Genomic DNA, 16,956 nt, shown 5'->3' with positions numbered 1-16,956 from the left:
TGCACCTTTAAGAAGCGGGACCTGGGAAATGGCGTGTGTGACATTAGCTAGCAAGAGTTGACCGTCTTTAGTTGAGTCTTAGCAGTGTGGGGAATGCAATGACTGGCATGAGTTGTGGCCTGCAGCAGCTTCTGTGTAAATGTTTACTGCATGTGTGTTCTTTGCTTGATAATAAAGCGACTGATGTGCATTGTGAATCTCTATTATAGTCGTATTCTACATTGGTCAATAGGTGTCAGTAATGTTCAAGTGATGAGACAATAGCCACCATAAGAAGTATGCTGTCAGTGCTAAGATAAAATAAGATAAGCCTTTATTCGTCCCTCAGTGGGGAAATTTGCATGTGAGTCTATGTATTTATGACTAATGTCATATTTTCTTTTATTCTGTCTAATATATTGAGTAATAAAACTGACTGACTATAGGGGTGTTATTTCACATTTAGAGACTCTAATGTTAAAAAAAAATCACAGAAATTAAAAACTATGAAAATATTCCTACTTTGCAGAAATTCACTTATCACGGTTAGATCTGGGGCCGGGTAACCGCAATAAACGAGGGATGACCGTATTTACTTAACGGCACATATGCAACAACCTGGCATTTACCTCAAAGTTGTCCTCGATGAAAGGAAACTGCTTTGGCTGTAGAAACTGCGTCTTGGAGATATCCAAGCCATCTTCACCATACAGGAATTGGACTACGGAGCCATCGCTGTCTCTCACTGTCAGATCATACTGTACCACCAAACCCTCCAGATGCTTTATAACACACCTGAAGAAGAACAAAAGATAAGGTACATAAATATTCAAATATGATGGCATGGAGTCATTTGTTTTGACCTGAGCAGAAAGCTTTGCGTTACCTCTGCAGGTATCCCGATCGTGAAGTTTTTACAGCAGTATCCACTAGTCCTTCTCTGCCGGCCATGCAGTGGAAGAAAAATTCCTGGAGAATCAAACCACAAGTTATTCTCTTGCTCAATCTTTGGAAAATATTGAAGCGCATGCCTGTGGTTTGATGCCAGTGAGGAACCTTCCGGAAACAAATCCCCCAGCACCAGGTGCTGGGTCATAGGGCTGGAAACAGGGCAACGACTTCCCAGAGGGCATCAGTGGAGGTCTGCGGCCCTCTAACTCAATCTGACCTAGCAGGCAGGATATCTAATACATACACACACATCATCATCAAGCTTGGGTCCTACTGAGTACTTGTACTGTGAACGTGTGGTTACCTGCATGGTGTTGACAGTAGATCCCTTAGCACCTGATTGGACCATCAGCTGGAGGTTGTTGTCCGGGAAAGAAGTGTGAAGGCCAACGGGCATACAAACCTACAAAAGAGGAATTAGCTAAATCTTTGTGATAACAATGTAGACCGGGGCCCGGCTCTAAGTGGGGCAACGCAGATGACATTGTGATGACCATCGGCGGGTGGGCGAAGAAAGCCGACGCTGTTTGTACAGAGGCACAATAATCCTTTGGGCGGTGATAATGGGAGCAGAAACATTGCTCTTAACTAATTCCGCCCTCGACCTGGGCCCCGAATCCCAGGCCACAACACTTCCCCGTCCCCATGCCCATGTTCCAGGACAAGGCAGCAAGATCCCCTTGAACGCCATATGTGAATTCATTCATTCATTAATTCATTTTCTACCGCTTTTCCTCACGAGGGTCGCGGGGGATGCTGGAGCCTATCCCAGCTGTCTTCGGGCGAGAGGCGGGGTACACCCTGGACTGGTCGCCAGCCAATCACAGGGCACATATAGACAAACAACCATTCACACTCACATTCATACCTATGGACAATTTGGAGTCGCTAATTAACCTAGCATGTTTTTGGAATGTGGGAGGAAACCGGAGTACCCGGAGAAAACCCACGCATGCACGGGGAGAACATGCAAACTCCACACAAAGATGGCCGAGGGTGGAATTGAACCCTGGTCTCCTAGCTGTGAGGTCTGCGCGCTAACCACTAGACCGCCGTGCCGCCCATATGTGAATTATTTTCGGAAAATGGTAATGTGCCAAGGGGCCAAGACAAGCGGCATTGTTTGTGGTTTTGGGGGTTTGGTACCCCCAAAAGGGGGGAATATATTGTAAAATGACACATTGCCTATGACTTGGGGAGGCCAACGTGGCCCAAAACACACGAAAACATCGTGTGCAACAAGCACACGATGTTTTCGGATGTGTTTGGAGTCCAAGATGTTCTGCCAAAATACTTGGGTCCAGTCAGGAGACATGACCATATAAGGACTGAATTCTGGAAATCCACGGTCATTGTTAGTGTTCATGAGGTCTATATAAGTGCTGTATGAAATAAACAAGAGGACCCTTTCCTACAACTGCAACAAAGGTGTTCGTGTTGCATTATTTGCCAACAATTGCTTGCCCAAATTGTCCCTGTACGACCAAGCGACATTGTTTGTTGTTTTGGGGGTTTGGTACCCCCAAAAGGAGGGAATATATTGTAAAATGACACATTGCATATGACTTGGGGGAGGCCAACGTGACCTGAATGTTACACAAGATGTTTTCGGATGTGTTCGGAGTCCAAGATGTTCTGCCAAAATACTTGGGTCCAGTCAGGAGACATGACCAGATAAGGACTGAATTCTGGAAATCCACGGTCATTCTTATTGTTCATGAGGTCTATATAAGTGCTGTATTAAATAAACAAGAGGACCCTTTCCTACAACTACAACAAAGGTGTTCGTGTTGCATTATTTGCCAACAATTGCTTGCCCAAATTGTCCCTGTACGACCAAGTGACGTTTTTTGTTGTTTTGGGGGTTTGGTACCCCCAAAAGGGGGAAATATATTGTAAAATGACTACTTTCTTGCACATTGCATATGACTTTTCTTTTTGGTAAACTCTAGTTGAGCTAGAGGGCTACGTGACTTGGGGAGGCCAACGTGACCTGATCTTCTAGAACGTAACGCCCATGAAGAGCAAGCATGTACTGCACACCAGCGTTTGATAGTACTACTAGTGTTCTAAAAACCTGATCGATTACCTTGTTAATTTCATTGTTCACTTGGTTGGCGACTTCTTTGAATTTGTGGTCGGCCATGCTGAAGTCTCGCTGGTCCGGGTTGAGGTGAGCATCCTGCCAGCGGCCCCTAGCTTCGGCTTCATCCACGGTTGGGGGGAGGTTGAATGCAGACTGGAGGGCCTGAGATGCAGAAAAAAGGAAGAATTATTGATTAAGTCAACTGTAATGCAATGTACCATTTGTGTGTAGTACATATTAACCCCAGAGGCCATGTTGGAGTACAATGGGGCACATTAAACTACACATTTACTGTGGCAGCCATTTTGGCCAGTAACACCCACTGAGGAGGATGCACTGAATTTGACAAGGCTGCAATGGCGGGCAGTGTTTCAAGCGCACGAGTAGTAATTATAATGAACTAAGAACTCACTTTTGTGCCAAGCTTCAGAGACTCTTGAATAATGCGTCGTCTCTTTTTGTTGGCACCCGGTCTCACCAGGATGTCTTCCACACCTGAAGAGATAAAGGAGTACGCGTACATGAAGTACAAATACAAAAATCACAGTTTATTTGACTTTACCTAGCGTGAATCCTCTGTACAACTGAAGATAAGCAGTGAAGAGTCGGGCCAGACAGCTGAGAAGTTGACCACTCGTCTCCCCTCCATAAAGCTCGTAGCAACAGTGGACCAGACCGTACGCAGAGGAGCCGTAGTGAGCTTTGTCCAGGACCCCCACCAACAGCTCCCCTTGGCGAATCACCACCTAAAACACAGTCGTACGAGGCTTTTGGTGAGTAATTTGTGGGCTCTAATGACTTGCTTTGTTGCATTGTCCGTTTGTGCACACCTGCGAGTCACACATGGTGTCAGGTCGATAGCCTGGAGACGCTCGTGGGGGAACTTGGATCCATGCTTTGGCTGGGATTTTGGATTTCCCAAGCAGGTTTAAAGGCACAGCCTTTTTTGGGATAACATTGATGAGGAGGGTGGACACCACCTACCAGAGGAAACATTTGTCACACATCTTAATGCAATATGAAAACAGTCGTGTGTCGCTACACTGAGAAAAGTCAACATCATTCTTGATCTTTTTAATTATCTTTTGTTTTAATTTACACCATAAATATGAGTCAAACATTTACTTTATCTACATATTTATATTCCATTGAACATGAAAACATACCATGGAATAGTTTGAATTATTTCAAAATTGCTAACAAGTTAACATTAGCATGCTTACACCTAGCATAATCGGGCTGAGTGTTTAAGTGCCTACGTGTAAAAATGCTAAAAATGTCAGTACAATTAGGTTAGCATAACAAGACAAGGTGTCTGCTTAATTTCATAGTCATGAAAATGGAAAGAAAAAGCTAATATGTTTATGTTAGCAATGGTAACATTAGTGTCTACCTATGAAAATGGCTAAACGCTACCTTGCTAATGTTAGCATCCTACGATCTAGAATGATGGTGCTAAGTGTATAAATGTCTACCCATGAAAACGGCTAAAAATGCTACTGTATTAATATTAGAGTATTAGCATGCTAACACCTAGCATAATCGGGCTGAGTGTTTAAGTGCCTACCTGTAAAAATATCAGTATAATTATGTGAGCATAACAACGCAATGTGTCTGCCTAATTTCATATTCATGAAAATGGAAAAAATGCCAATATGCTTATGTTAGCAATGGTAACATTAGTGTCTACCTATGAAAATGGCTAAATGCTACCTTGCTAATGTTAGCATCCTACGATCTAGAATGATGGTGCTAAGTGTATAAATGTCTACCCATGAAAACGGCTAAAAATGCTACTGTATTAATATTAGCGTGTTAGCATGCTAACACCTTGCATAATCAGGCTGAGTGTTTAAGTGTCTACGTGTAAAAATGCTAAAAATGTTAGTATAATTATCTTAGCATAACGCAAGGTGTCTGCTTGATTTCATGTTCATGAAAATGGAAAAAAAGCTAATATGCTTATGTTAGCAATGGTAACATTAGTGTCTACCTATGAAAATGGCTAAATGCTACCTTGCTAATGTTAGCATCCTAAGATCTAGAATGATGGTGCTAAGTGTATAAATGGCTAAAAATGCTACTGTATTAATATTAGCATGTTAGCATGCTAACACCTAGCATGATAGTGGTAAGTGTTTATATATGTCTAAGCATGAACAGAGCAAAAAAAAATGGTAATATGCTAGCATTAGCATCCTAACATCTTTTTAGCATTATAGCGCAATGTACAAGGAAGGCTAAATGTCCTGAACAAGTGCTTTTTTCCGTTATATGCAAAAATTGTGAAAATGGCCCCATCTTGCACTATTAGGGATTACTTTTTAAAAATCCCTGTGTCCAGACGGTGATCTGGATCACCCCCATAATGTAATCAGTTCCTGAAAATGTAATCCAAATCCAAGTTATTGTGAACATAAACAAATGAATTCCGGCAAAAATGTAAACGTTTTTGCAAGTCATTGCAAAATTTACATCAATAAAAAGAAGCATCTTTCCTTGTCAAGCCTCAGATTTAGAGGATCAGAGGCCTAAATAAGACTACCTGCTTTCCCGTCCAGAGCTTTTGTGGTTTGAGTATAGCGGGTGGCAGAAGTTTAACTCTGCCCGCTTTGTCAGTCAGTCCTCTGTACACCAGCTCTGTGTACTGGTCTCTCGTGAAGAAACAGCCTCGAATGGTCATCCTGGTACCCGACACCATGTGGTCCTGGATCAGACCTGCTAAGGGCTTTCCATCCTGATGTGAGAAAGAAAAAGTTAGTAAAAGAATTATATGCTTCTGCATGCATTTTTAAATCACTCTACCTTGGGTACAAGGTACTGTTTGTTTGTGCTGACTAAAGTGTAGGCCTCCGCTCGGCCAAGTTCGCTCTGGGGGAAATGAGCGTTCATTTCGTCGCCATCGAAGTCTGCATTGTATGCTTTGCAGTTGGCGTAGTGTAGTCTGAGGACCTGTTACGGATTTTGAAAACAAACAATGAAATAAGAGACGATATAATAATAGACTATAGAGGTGGGATTCTACCTTCTCTCCGGGCAAGATGCGTGCACAGTGAGCCTGTATTGACGGTCTGTGCAGAGTGGGCTGTCTGTTCAACAACAAAACGTCTCCGTTCTTAATATGACGATTCACCTGAAGAAGCGCGGACATGTCATTTCAACTCCACTTCCACTTTCAGTTCATCTGTTCGGCCGCATGGCTTACGACCCACTCACAATTTTCATTGGCATCTTGTGTGGACCCGGACAGGGCGTCAGCAGCTGCTTAGCAACCGCTTCTCTCTGTGCTAAGTTGGCTGGAGACAAGATTGTTCTCCTGCCGTCCTCGCTTATCACCATGGTAGCGCCGGGGTGGACGTTTGGCCCATTCAGCACGGCCTGACGAAGCTCCTTCACGTTCCATGGAGTGACGGGCTGCGGGTAGGTCAGCTTTGTGGCAAACACCTGAACAAAGTCATTTGGGTGTCAGAGAGATGATGTGGTTTCTTTATAAATACCGCTGGGATTAGTATAAGAATACATATTTAAGCAAATTGTACGCATTCTTTGCCAAAATTAAGCATTTCCAAGCATAAAATTGCTAAAAGTGTTTAAGTGCCTATGTGTAAAAATGCTAAAAATGTCAATATAATTATGTTAGCATAACAACGCAAAGTGTCTGCTTAATTTCATAGTCATGAAAATGGAAAGAAAATGCTAATATGCTTATGTTAGCAATGGTAACATTAGTGTCTACCTATGAAAATGGCTAAATGCTACCTTGCTAATGTTAGCATCCTACGATATAGAATGATGGTGCTAAATGTATAAATGTCTACCCATGAAAACGGCTAAAAATGCTACTGTATTAATATTAGCGTGTTAGCATGCTAACACCTAGCATAATCGGGCTGAGTGTTTAAGTGCCTACGTGTAAAAATGTCAATATAATTATGTTAGCATAACAACGCAAGGTGTCCGCTTAATTTCATATTCATGAAAATGGGAAAAAAGCTAATATGCTTATGTTACCAATGGTAACATTAGTGTCTACCTATGAAAATGGCTAAATGCTACCTTGCTAATGTTAGCATCCTACGATCTAGAATGATGGTGCTAAGTGTATAAATGTCTGCCCATGAAAACGGCTAAAAATGCCACTGTATTAATATTAGCATGTTAGCATGCTAGCACCTAGCATAATCGGGCTGAGTGTTTAAGTGCCTACCTGTAAAAATGTCAATATAATTATGTTAGCATAACAACGCAAGGTGTCTGCTTAATTTCATAGTCATGAAAATGGGAAAAAAGCTAATATGCTTATGTTAGCAATGGTAACATGAGTGTCTACCTATGAAAATGGCTAAATGCTACCTTGCTAATGTTAGCATCCTACGATCTAGAATGATGGTGTATTCTACATTGGTCAATAGGTGTCAGTAATGTTCAAGTGATGAGACAATAGCCACCATCAGAAGTATGCTGTCAGTGCTAACATGTGAGTCTATATATTTATGACTAATATGTTGTATTTTCTTTTATTCTGTCTAATATATTGAGAAATAAAACGGACTATAGGGGTGTTATTTCAACGATCAGTTTAGGCATACCATTGGAATTCCGATCTCATTGGTTCCTATGTACATGTCGGGACAGATAACGGATCTGGCAGCGTAATCCACTCTTTTGCCCATCATATGTTTCCGGAACAATCCGTCCTTCTTCTCCAGGATCTGGAAAGGTAAAAGGAAACAATTAGTAGAAGGGATGTATGTGTTGAACAACCGGAATACAATGTCACATACAAGTAAGTTGCTTCACAAACATATCAGGAACAAAGACACAGACGTGTGAAAACATTACGACACACCATGGTGGAACTACTACTTATACTCCACGGTATTCTACTCCTGAAGGGCACTGAAGTACGCCCTAACTATTAAACAACTATAGTACAGTGTACCAAGTGCGTACTACTGAGTTTGTAGTGTGTCCTAGCGGTACTAGGTAGGAAATTCCTACTACAAAGTGCACACCAAGTAACTGTACATAAGTATGTATTTGGCAGCACATACTAGCTACTGCATACTACAAAGTGTATAAAGTGCATACGACCAAGTATGTTTTAACTACTAAACTACTACTGGAATAGTAACAGTTGCTATTAAACTCCTCGTGCAAACTTTTTATAAAGTACTCGGTACAAAGTGGGTACTAGGTAGTTAAGTCCGACTACAAAGTGCCCACATGTGTACTATATAGTGCGTACCAAGTAACTGTACATAAGTATATACTTGGCAGCACATACTAGCTACTGTGTACTACAACGTGTATAAAGTGCATACTACCAAGTGCGTTTGTAGTGTGTTTTAGCTACTAAACTACTACTGTAATATTAACAGTTGCTATTAAACTCCTAGTGCAAACTTTTTATGAAGTACTTGGTACAAAGTGGGTACTAGGTAGGTAGTTCCTACGACAAAGTGCATACCAAGTAACTGTACATAAGTATGTACTTGGCAGCAAATACTAGCTACTGCATACTACAAAGTGTATAAATTGCATACTACCTAGGTAGGAAATTCCTACTACAAAGTGCACACATGTGTACTATATAGTGCGTACCAAGTAACTGCACATAAGTATGTACTTGGCAGCGCATACTACAAAGTGCATACTACCAAGTACGTTTTAGCTACTAAACTACTACTGAAATAGTAACTTTTTCTAAAGTACTTCCTGACTGAGGTAGTTCCTACTACAAAGTGCATACATGTGTACTAAGTGCGTACCAAGTAACTGTACATAAGTATGTACTTGGCAGCACATACTAGCTACTGCATACTACAAAGTGTATAAAGTGCATCCTACCAAATACGTTTTAGCTACTAAACTACTACTGAAATAGTAACAGTTGCTAATAAACTCCTAGTGCAAACTTTTTATAAAGTACTCGGTACAAAGTAGGAAATTCCTACTACAAAGTGCATACATGTGTACTATATAGTGCGTACCAAGTAACTACATAAGTATGTACTTGGCAGCACATACTAGCTACTGCGTACTACAAAGTGTATAAAGTGCATACTACCAAGTGCGTTTGTAGTGTGTTTTAGCTACTAAACTACTACTGAAATAGTAACAGTTGCTATTAAACTCCCAGTGCTAACTTTTTATAAAGTACTTGGTACAAAGTGGGTACTAGGTAGGAAATTTCTACTACAAAGTGCACACATGTGTACTATATAGTGCGTACCAAGTAACTGCACATAAGTATGTACTTGGCAGCGCACACTGCATACTAAAACGTGTGCAAAAGTGCAAATTATAAAGTGCATACTATCAAGTGCGTCGTAGCTACTAAACTACTACTGAAATAGTAACAGTTGCTATTAAACTCCTAGTGCAAACTTTTTATAAAGTACTTGGTACAAAATGGGTACTCGGTAGGAAATTCCTACTACAAAGTGCATACATGTGTACTAAGTGCGTACTAAGTAACTGTACATAAGTATGTACTTGGCAGCGCATACTAGCTACTGGGTACTACCAAGTGTATAAAGTGCATACTACCAAGTGCATTTGTAGTGTGTTTTAGCTACTAAACTACTACTGGAATAGTAACAGTTGCTATTAAACTCATAGTGCAAACTTTTTATAAAGTACTTGGTACAAAGTGGGTACTATGTAGGTAGTTTCTAATGTAATAATTGTCATGATGACATACTTGTCTGATCCCAGGGTACTTTTCTGTCATCAGTCTGTCCATGTCGCTGTCAAAGACAATGTTGACGTGGGTTTGAAGGCGTATCCAGATGTTATAGAGTTTATCGGTTAATGTCAGTCCCGGAATCCCCGAGAGGAAGGTTTGGTCCATCTCTTCCGCCTTCGTGTCCACCTCCTGAAATGGATGACGCAAGACAGAAAAAAGATGTAGAGACAGTCTAGTCCGTTCATTAAGCTAGAACATGTCTCTTACCTCATTCGTCTTTGTACCATTCTCAGCAGCCATGAGAGAAAGCAGTTTCCTGATGACTGCAGAGTCCTTCATAACAGCTTGCATGTTTACTGTCTGACCATTGGTAAACATCTGGTCACCCAGTCGATTGACTGGACGATACCTGATGGGAACAAGACGACATATTTTTAACTAATTCATTGCCAAAGTGTAGGCAATGTATTTTACTCCTAGTAGGGGGGACAACAGTTCATTCATTCATTCATTTTCTGAAGGGGGTGCTGGAGCCTATCCCAGCCGTCTTCGGACTGGTGGCCAGCCAATCACAGGGCACAATTAGACAAACAACCATTCACACTCACATTCATACCTATGGACAATTTGGAGTCGCCAATTAACCTAGCATGTTTTTGGAATGTGGGAGGAAACCGGAGTACCCGGAGAAAACCCACGCATGCACGGGGAGAACATGCAAACTCCACACAGAGATGGCCGAGGGTGGAATTGAACCCTGGTCTCCTAGCTGTGAGGTCTGCGCGCTAACCACTCGACCACCGTACCACCAAGTAATTAATTAATCACCTTGTACTTCGGTACGAGGTGCATTATTTAAAAAAAAACAACAACAAAAACTTAAACTGTATTATGGAAAGCAGGAAGTGAACAAATGTAACAGTTACTGATTGTAAAAGTACCAGATGGAGGGGTAGGATTTAATAAGCTTTGCTTCTTCCTACTCCTTTTGGACATGTGGAACTGTGAACTGATTATGTGATGCATTCAATTGTAATCTGATGCATGTTCAAATGAAATTAAACCATTACCATTACCAACATGGCATGTGATGTGTCTGCATTGTACCTGCAAGGTGGGACCACTAGCAGTTCCAGGAAGAAGAGGTCAGGAGAGAAACCATTTTCTTTTTCAGTTGATCCCGACATGTCATCCAACCCGGAGAACAGACACTTCAGAAAGAAGCCTGGAGGAGAAAGACGGACAGGTTGAATTTAGCAGAACCGTTCCATCTCACAATATGGAACAATAACATTCAATTCTGTGTTCCATCCAAATCATACCAAGCCTAGTGTGTTTCTACTGTAATAGAAATGTGACTTACCTTCATTCTCCCACAGTTTGGTAGTGTGTTCTCTGGCAGTGCTGGCAGTCAGGTAGACTCTTTTTCCAGCCATCAAGTCTTCTATGAAACACAAGCAATAACCTATTGGCATCTACAGCATTGTACTTATCCTGGCTAGATTCATGTAGACATGGAGCAGATGCATCCAACTGTTTTCCAACAAATATCTACAAAAAACAAAACTTACAACTTCACAACACCTTACACAACTGTTACTGGAAGCTTGCATCTCCAGTGATGCATTCACTGAAACGACAGCAAGCGCAACTGAACGTAAGATTTTAAAATAAAGCGACTCACCTCCCACCTGTTCGGTGGTTCCTCCTGACGGCATTGTGACAATCAGCTTACTGTTGTGCTCACGTCGTACAGCGACCCGCCCTTTTCTAAAATGTGCACACATATTGTTCTTAGCATTAGAATTTGGATTCACCATAAGACATCCATCATTGATGTGATTGTTGACAGACAAGACATGTGGCAGCAAGATCAACACTGATACCGTCTTCCTGTTTTCCTAGGAGTTATACTTGAATTCAACAAATCTCTATAATAATAACTACAATAGCTGTAGCGATGCACTAATCTCCCAATGCGATAGGACACACTATTAGGCACGATACAAAATACATTACGATATTAGATACGATTCTATTAGAAACAAGTACATGTACTTCTATCATTTTCTGAAAAATTTTGATTGAAAATTTGATTCATGGCGGCACGGCGGTCGAGTGGTTAGCACGCAGACGTCACAGCTAGGAGACCAGGGTTCAATTCCACCCTCGGCCATCCCTGTGTGGAGTTTGCATGTTCTCACCGTGCATGCGTGGGTTTTCTCCGGGTACTCCGGTTTCCTCCCACATTCCAAAAACATGCTAGGTTAATTGGTGACTCCAAATTGTCCATAGGTATGATTGTGAGTGTGAATGGTTGTTTGTCTATATGTGCCCTGTGATTGGCTGGCCACCAGTCCAGGGTGTACCCCGCCTCTCGCCCGAAGACAGCTGGGATAGGTTCCAGCACGCCCCGCGACCCTCATGAGGATAAGCGGCAGAAAATGAATGAATGAATGTTGACAGACAAGACATGTGGCAGCAAGATCAACACTGACATAATCTTCCTGTTTTCCTAGGAGTTATACTTCAATTCAAAAGACCTCCATAATAATAACAGCAATAGCTATAGCGATGCACAATAGGACACACTATTTGGCATGATACAAAATACATTGCGATATTCAATACGATTCCATTAGAAACAACTCTGTGTACTTACATAATTTTCTGAAAAATTAAAAAAGGGAAAATGTGGTTTTGATGTAGTGTTCCATTGACTTAGATTGAATGAAATGTCAAGACAAGAATTATTGACAATGTATGGCTCTGACCGGACAGAGAGTCAACAGCTTAATGCTGGACAAAATGTAGCATGTATTCAAATAGTGCATATTGTGGATGACAAGCCTTTAGAAATAAAAGTGCATTACAATGAAGAATGGAGTGCAGCTAAAGTGTATAAAGTGACCTGTTCTGCACAGGTGATTTTACTGATTTTTTTTTTTTTTTTTTAATTGACACCGACTCCGGTTTCCTCCCACATTCCAAAAACATGCTAGGTTAATTAGCGAATCCAAATTGTCCATAGGTATGAATGTGAGTGTGAATGGTTGGTTGTCTATATGTGCCCTGTGATTGGCTGGCTGGCGACCAGTCCAGGGTGTCTCGCTCGAAGACAGCTGGGATAGGCTCCAGCACCCCTGCGACTGAACATATGCTGTGGCTAATCACAATTTTTAAAAGACCACCCCCCCTTATTTTGAATGAATAAGCCTTTATTATTGTCACTTATACAGTAGTACATGTGAAATTGTATATACAATATATAATATATATATATATACTATGCATTGAGATGATGGGACGATGATCGCGGTGGGGGTGGGTCGGTGGGTGGGTTGTGGCACACAGCACTCATATTTTCAGGAGTGTGTTGAGAGGATCTCTAGACTAACTTTATCTACACTGAACGTCCGCAAACTTTTATGTAGTGGTTCTCAATTACCATCCTGTTACCACATTATAATTGCAGCCCTGTAGGGAACGCTGGATAGTCTACAACAATAAAAATATCACAAAAATAAATAAAAATACTCTTACCCACAGTTGGGACATTTCCGAGGTTTCATGTGGTTTTTCCAGAAATCATTTATCAAACTGCTTTTCTTCTCAACAAGATGTTTAATCTGGGGGGGCGAAAACATAATCACAACTAGAACACTGTTTTGGTTTTTTGTACAGGACTGGGTATTCGTGAGACCGGGTACTCACCGGTCTGCTATTACTTCCGTCAGTTAACTGTACCGCATCTGTGAACTCTTTGAGTATCTTTGCAATGTCATCACCCGTGGCTTTGTTATTCTCCTCCAGGAACTAACACAAAACAGCATAAAGCAAAGCTGATATCGATATCAGGGGCGTCCAAACATTTTCACAGAGGGATACATACTGAAAAATAAAAAGGATGTAAGAGGTATGTACTCCATCTCAACTTTATCAAAAATTACTACATTATTTTGTTTTCTTTGCTTCTCATAAGATTGGCTTTATACAATTTAAATAATTTTTGCAGCTGGGATAGGCTCCAGCACCCCTGCAACCCTTGTGAGGAAAAGCGCTAGAAAATGAATGAATGAATAATACTTCAAGTCTGATACAAAAGTGACACTTTTTCCACAAGTTTACCCTCATAAAGTCGTACATTTTTATTAGAACATGACTCTTTCTGTTTTGACTTTATTATTCAATTATTCTAATATTTTCCAACTCTTTCAACTTTCTTCTTGCAACCTAATTTTCCAAAAAAAACAATTTGGCTGTTTTTCATATTGCTAGCGCATTTTTTCTTTAATATTTCATCTTTATGTTAATAAAATTACACTATTCTTCCCCATCTTTCTTCTTGCAACCTAATTTTCCAAAAAACAATTTGGCTGTTTTTCATATTGCTAGCGCATTTTTTCTTTAATATTTCATCTTTATGTTAATAAAATTACACTATTCTTCCCCATCTTTCTTCTTGCAACCTAATTTTCCAAAAAACAATTTGGCTGTTTTGCATATTGCAAACGCATTTTTTCTTTAATATTTCAACTTTATGTTACTAAAATTACACTATTCTTCCCCCTAATATTATGCTGTTATTTTCATAAAATTAAGACTTTTTTCCTAATGTTTTGACTTCACTCTTGCAAAATTAATGCTAATTTTTCATGTTTGCTGCTGTTGTATGTGTGTGTTTTTTTTTTTTTTTAGTTTTCTTGTTGAATTATATTTTTGGACTGTGCCGTGGGCCAATTAACAACCAGTCGCCACCGGCAAATGTCCCTTGGGGGGACACAGACTAACCTTTACCCGTTGGTTGGTTGGAAAAATTGAATGAATTAATTAATTACTTGGTGGCACGGCGAGTGGTTAGCGCGTTAGAGCTCACAGCTAGGAGAGCTCCCACATTCCAAAAACATGCTAGGTTAATTGGCGACTCCAAATTGTCCATAGGTATGAATGTGAGTGTGAATGGTTGTTTGTCTATATGTGCCCTGTGATTAGCTGGCCACCCGTCCAGGGTGTACCCCGCCTCTTGCCCGAAGACAGCTGGGATAGGCTCCAGCACCCCCCACGACCCTCGTGAGGAAAAGCGATAGAAAATGAATGAATGAATAATTAATTATTTAGCCATAACACAAAGCTATGATGTGGATGTTTTGTTCAAATAGTTTAGCATGTATTGACCTGCATTGGAGTTCTTTTCACATCTTCAATGCACAAAAAAAAGTATCAAAGTGGCCCCTGCATCCTTAATTCTTCCTGCATGTAAAGAGTTTCCTCCTGTAACAAAGTGTCAATTTTAACCTCACCTGACTGAGAACTTGCTCGATGTGGTAAACTTCCCGCATGGCCCCACTGTCTACCAACTTCAGCTGGTGTAACAGCAAATGGAGGGCAGCTCGTGGACATGTTAATGTGTGGCACGCCAGGCACGATCCCCGAATCAGCAGGTAGAGTTTCTGAGCATAAGAAGGGCAGAGTTTGATGTTATTATGTGATTCTACAGGCTGGAATCCCAGTGTTAAATCATATGCGTCACATTCTTACATCAAAGAACAGGGGGTTGTACACGGGCAGAGGGAGCTCCACATGTCCCAGATGTCCTGGACAGTTGTTGAAGTCCTGACAGCAGGTTGAACATGCCTGATGAAGAAACAGGATAACAGGATGAATACATGTTCTTTTGTTTGTCTTAAATGTATACATGCGGGTCATTTTTGACCCACTTATGGAAGGTTGGGGTAGTAACACAAAAACTAAAATTTCTTAAAATTTATAAAAGGTAAGTTAAAAATGTGAATGGCATGATATTAAAAACATGTTTTTTTTAGGAATACCTGGAATATGAAATTATGAAAAATTTACATTATGAAGATATTTCAAGAAAACAACCTGACCGGGTCATTTTTGACCCACTTATGGAAGGTTGGGGTAGTAACACAAAAACTAACATTTCTTAAAATGTATAAAAGGTAAGTTAAAAATGTGAATGGTATAATAGCAAAAACATGTTTTGAGGAATACCTGGAATATGAAATAATGAATAATTTTCATTAGGAAGGTATTTCAAGAAAACGACCTGACCGGGTCATTTTTGACCCACTTATGGAAGGTTGGGGTAGTAACACAAAAACTAAAATTTCTTAAAATGTATAAAAGGAAAGTTAAAAATGTGAATGACATGATATTAAAAACATGTTTTTTAGGAATACCTGGAATATGAAATAATGCAAAATCTTCATTAGGAAGATATTTCAAGAAAACAACCTGACCAGGGTCATTTTTGACCCACTTATGGAAGGTTGGGGTAGTAACACAAAAACTAAAATTTCTTAAAATTTCTAAAACGTAAGCTAAAAATGTGAATGGCATGATAGCAAAAACATGTTTTTTTAGGAATGCCTGGAATATGAAATGCTGAAAATTTTTAATTATGAAGATATTTCAAGAAAACAACCTGACCGGGTCATTTTTGACCCACTTATGGAAGGTTGGGGTAGTAACACAAAAACTAAAATTTCTTAAAATGTATAAAAGGTAAGTTAAAAATGTGAATGGCATGATAGCAAAAACATTTTTTAGGAATGCCTGGAATATGAAATAACATTTTTCAATAGGAAGATATTTCAAGAAAACAACCTGATCAGGTCATTTTTGACCCACTTTGCATCTAAGTGTTAATGGACATTTACCTCTTTGTTGTCTGCTGGTCCCAGGGCCAAGTCATATAAGCTGTTTGGGGCCACATTACCAACAGCATCAAGAAATCTGGAGTTGGTGATCACCTTCACACTCAGCTTTCTAAAGAAGAGATAACTTATTCATACTGTATTCACATCACTCCACCGGTTTGTAAATGGTAAATGGGTAAATGAGTAAATGGGTCATACACTAACATATATTACTACAGTATCATCCACCGTCAAGGAGGTTTTAGGTACATGCTTGCACATGTTATGGAAGTCGTCTGTTCCTTTCATGTAGTGTTGAACTCACCTTATCTCTTCGGCAGAGTACATGCCAAAAGACATGCCCTCCAGTCGCCGCCATGGTGCGTCTTTATTAAATAACATTTTGGTAAACTAAATCTTGTTTACTAATGTAAAACCATTTCAAGCTCGTGCATACCACATGCGACACGGGTTCCTACTCAACCCCACGTGGGAACCTCCGACTTCCCAGTTTAGAGGTGGGACAAAACTATATATACTTTGAACCTTCGACAAGTTATTTGATATTTCGGAATATATTTATTTTA

General features: G+C 40.3%; 1 protein-coding gene and 1 non-coding gene across 2 annotated transcripts in view; both read right to left on the bottom strand.

Annotated features, from left to right (window-relative positions):
- Positions 1-16,858, bottom strand: part of polr1a (RNA polymerase I subunit A) — a 27,140-nt gene extending 10,282 nt beyond the window's left edge. Inside the window, exons 1-24 of the mRNA XM_058063739.1 lie at positions 16,695-16,858; positions 16,391-16,499; positions 15,246-15,341; positions 15,008-15,157; positions 13,422-13,523; positions 13,251-13,336; positions 11,392-11,477; positions 11,071-11,151; positions 10,815-10,932; positions 9,975-10,116; positions 9,723-9,896; positions 7,606-7,728; positions 6,233-6,460; positions 6,042-6,149; positions 5,822-5,968; positions 5,562-5,753; positions 3,847-3,996; positions 3,579-3,762; positions 3,429-3,511; positions 3,020-3,178; positions 1,235-1,333; positions 1,011-1,163; positions 866-948; positions 609-774 (exon numbers count right to left, since the gene is read on the bottom strand). Coding sequence (XP_057919722.1) covers positions 609-774; positions 866-948; positions 1,011-1,163; positions 1,235-1,333; positions 3,020-3,178; positions 3,429-3,511; positions 3,579-3,762; positions 3,847-3,996; positions 5,562-5,753; positions 5,822-5,968; positions 6,042-6,149; positions 6,233-6,460; positions 7,606-7,728; positions 9,723-9,896; positions 9,975-10,116; positions 10,815-10,932; positions 11,071-11,151; positions 11,392-11,477; positions 13,251-13,336; positions 13,422-13,523; positions 15,008-15,157; positions 15,246-15,341; positions 16,391-16,499; positions 16,695-16,771 — 3,096 coding nt within the window. The 5' untranslated portion in view covers positions 16,772-16,858. The remainder of the gene's footprint in view (positions 1-608; positions 775-865; positions 949-1,010; positions 1,164-1,234; positions 1,334-3,019; positions 3,179-3,428; positions 3,512-3,578; positions 3,763-3,846; positions 3,997-5,561; positions 5,754-5,821; positions 5,969-6,041; positions 6,150-6,232; positions 6,461-7,605; positions 7,729-9,722; positions 9,897-9,974; positions 10,117-10,814; positions 10,933-11,070; positions 11,152-11,391; positions 11,478-13,250; positions 13,337-13,421; positions 13,524-15,007; positions 15,158-15,245; positions 15,342-16,390; positions 16,500-16,694) is intronic.
- LOC131110776 (small nucleolar RNA SNORA5) lies at positions 3,236-3,372 on the bottom strand. Its single transcript, XR_009121035.1, has one exon. It is a non-coding gene; the product is annotated as a small nucleolar RNA SNORA5 (small nucleolar RNA).
- Positions 16,859-16,956: the final 98 nt, after the last annotated feature.

The sequence above is a fragment of the Doryrhamphus excisus genome, chromosome 23 (genome assembly GCF_030265055.1).
Source record: "Doryrhamphus excisus isolate RoL2022-K1 chromosome 23, RoL_Dexc_1.0, whole genome shotgun sequence".
Classification (NCBI taxonomy): Eukaryota; Metazoa; Chordata; class Actinopteri; order Syngnathiformes; family Syngnathidae; genus Doryrhamphus; species Doryrhamphus excisus.
Note: the sequence above shows the minus strand (reverse complement) of the source record. Positions and strands in the feature narration are given on the sequence as shown.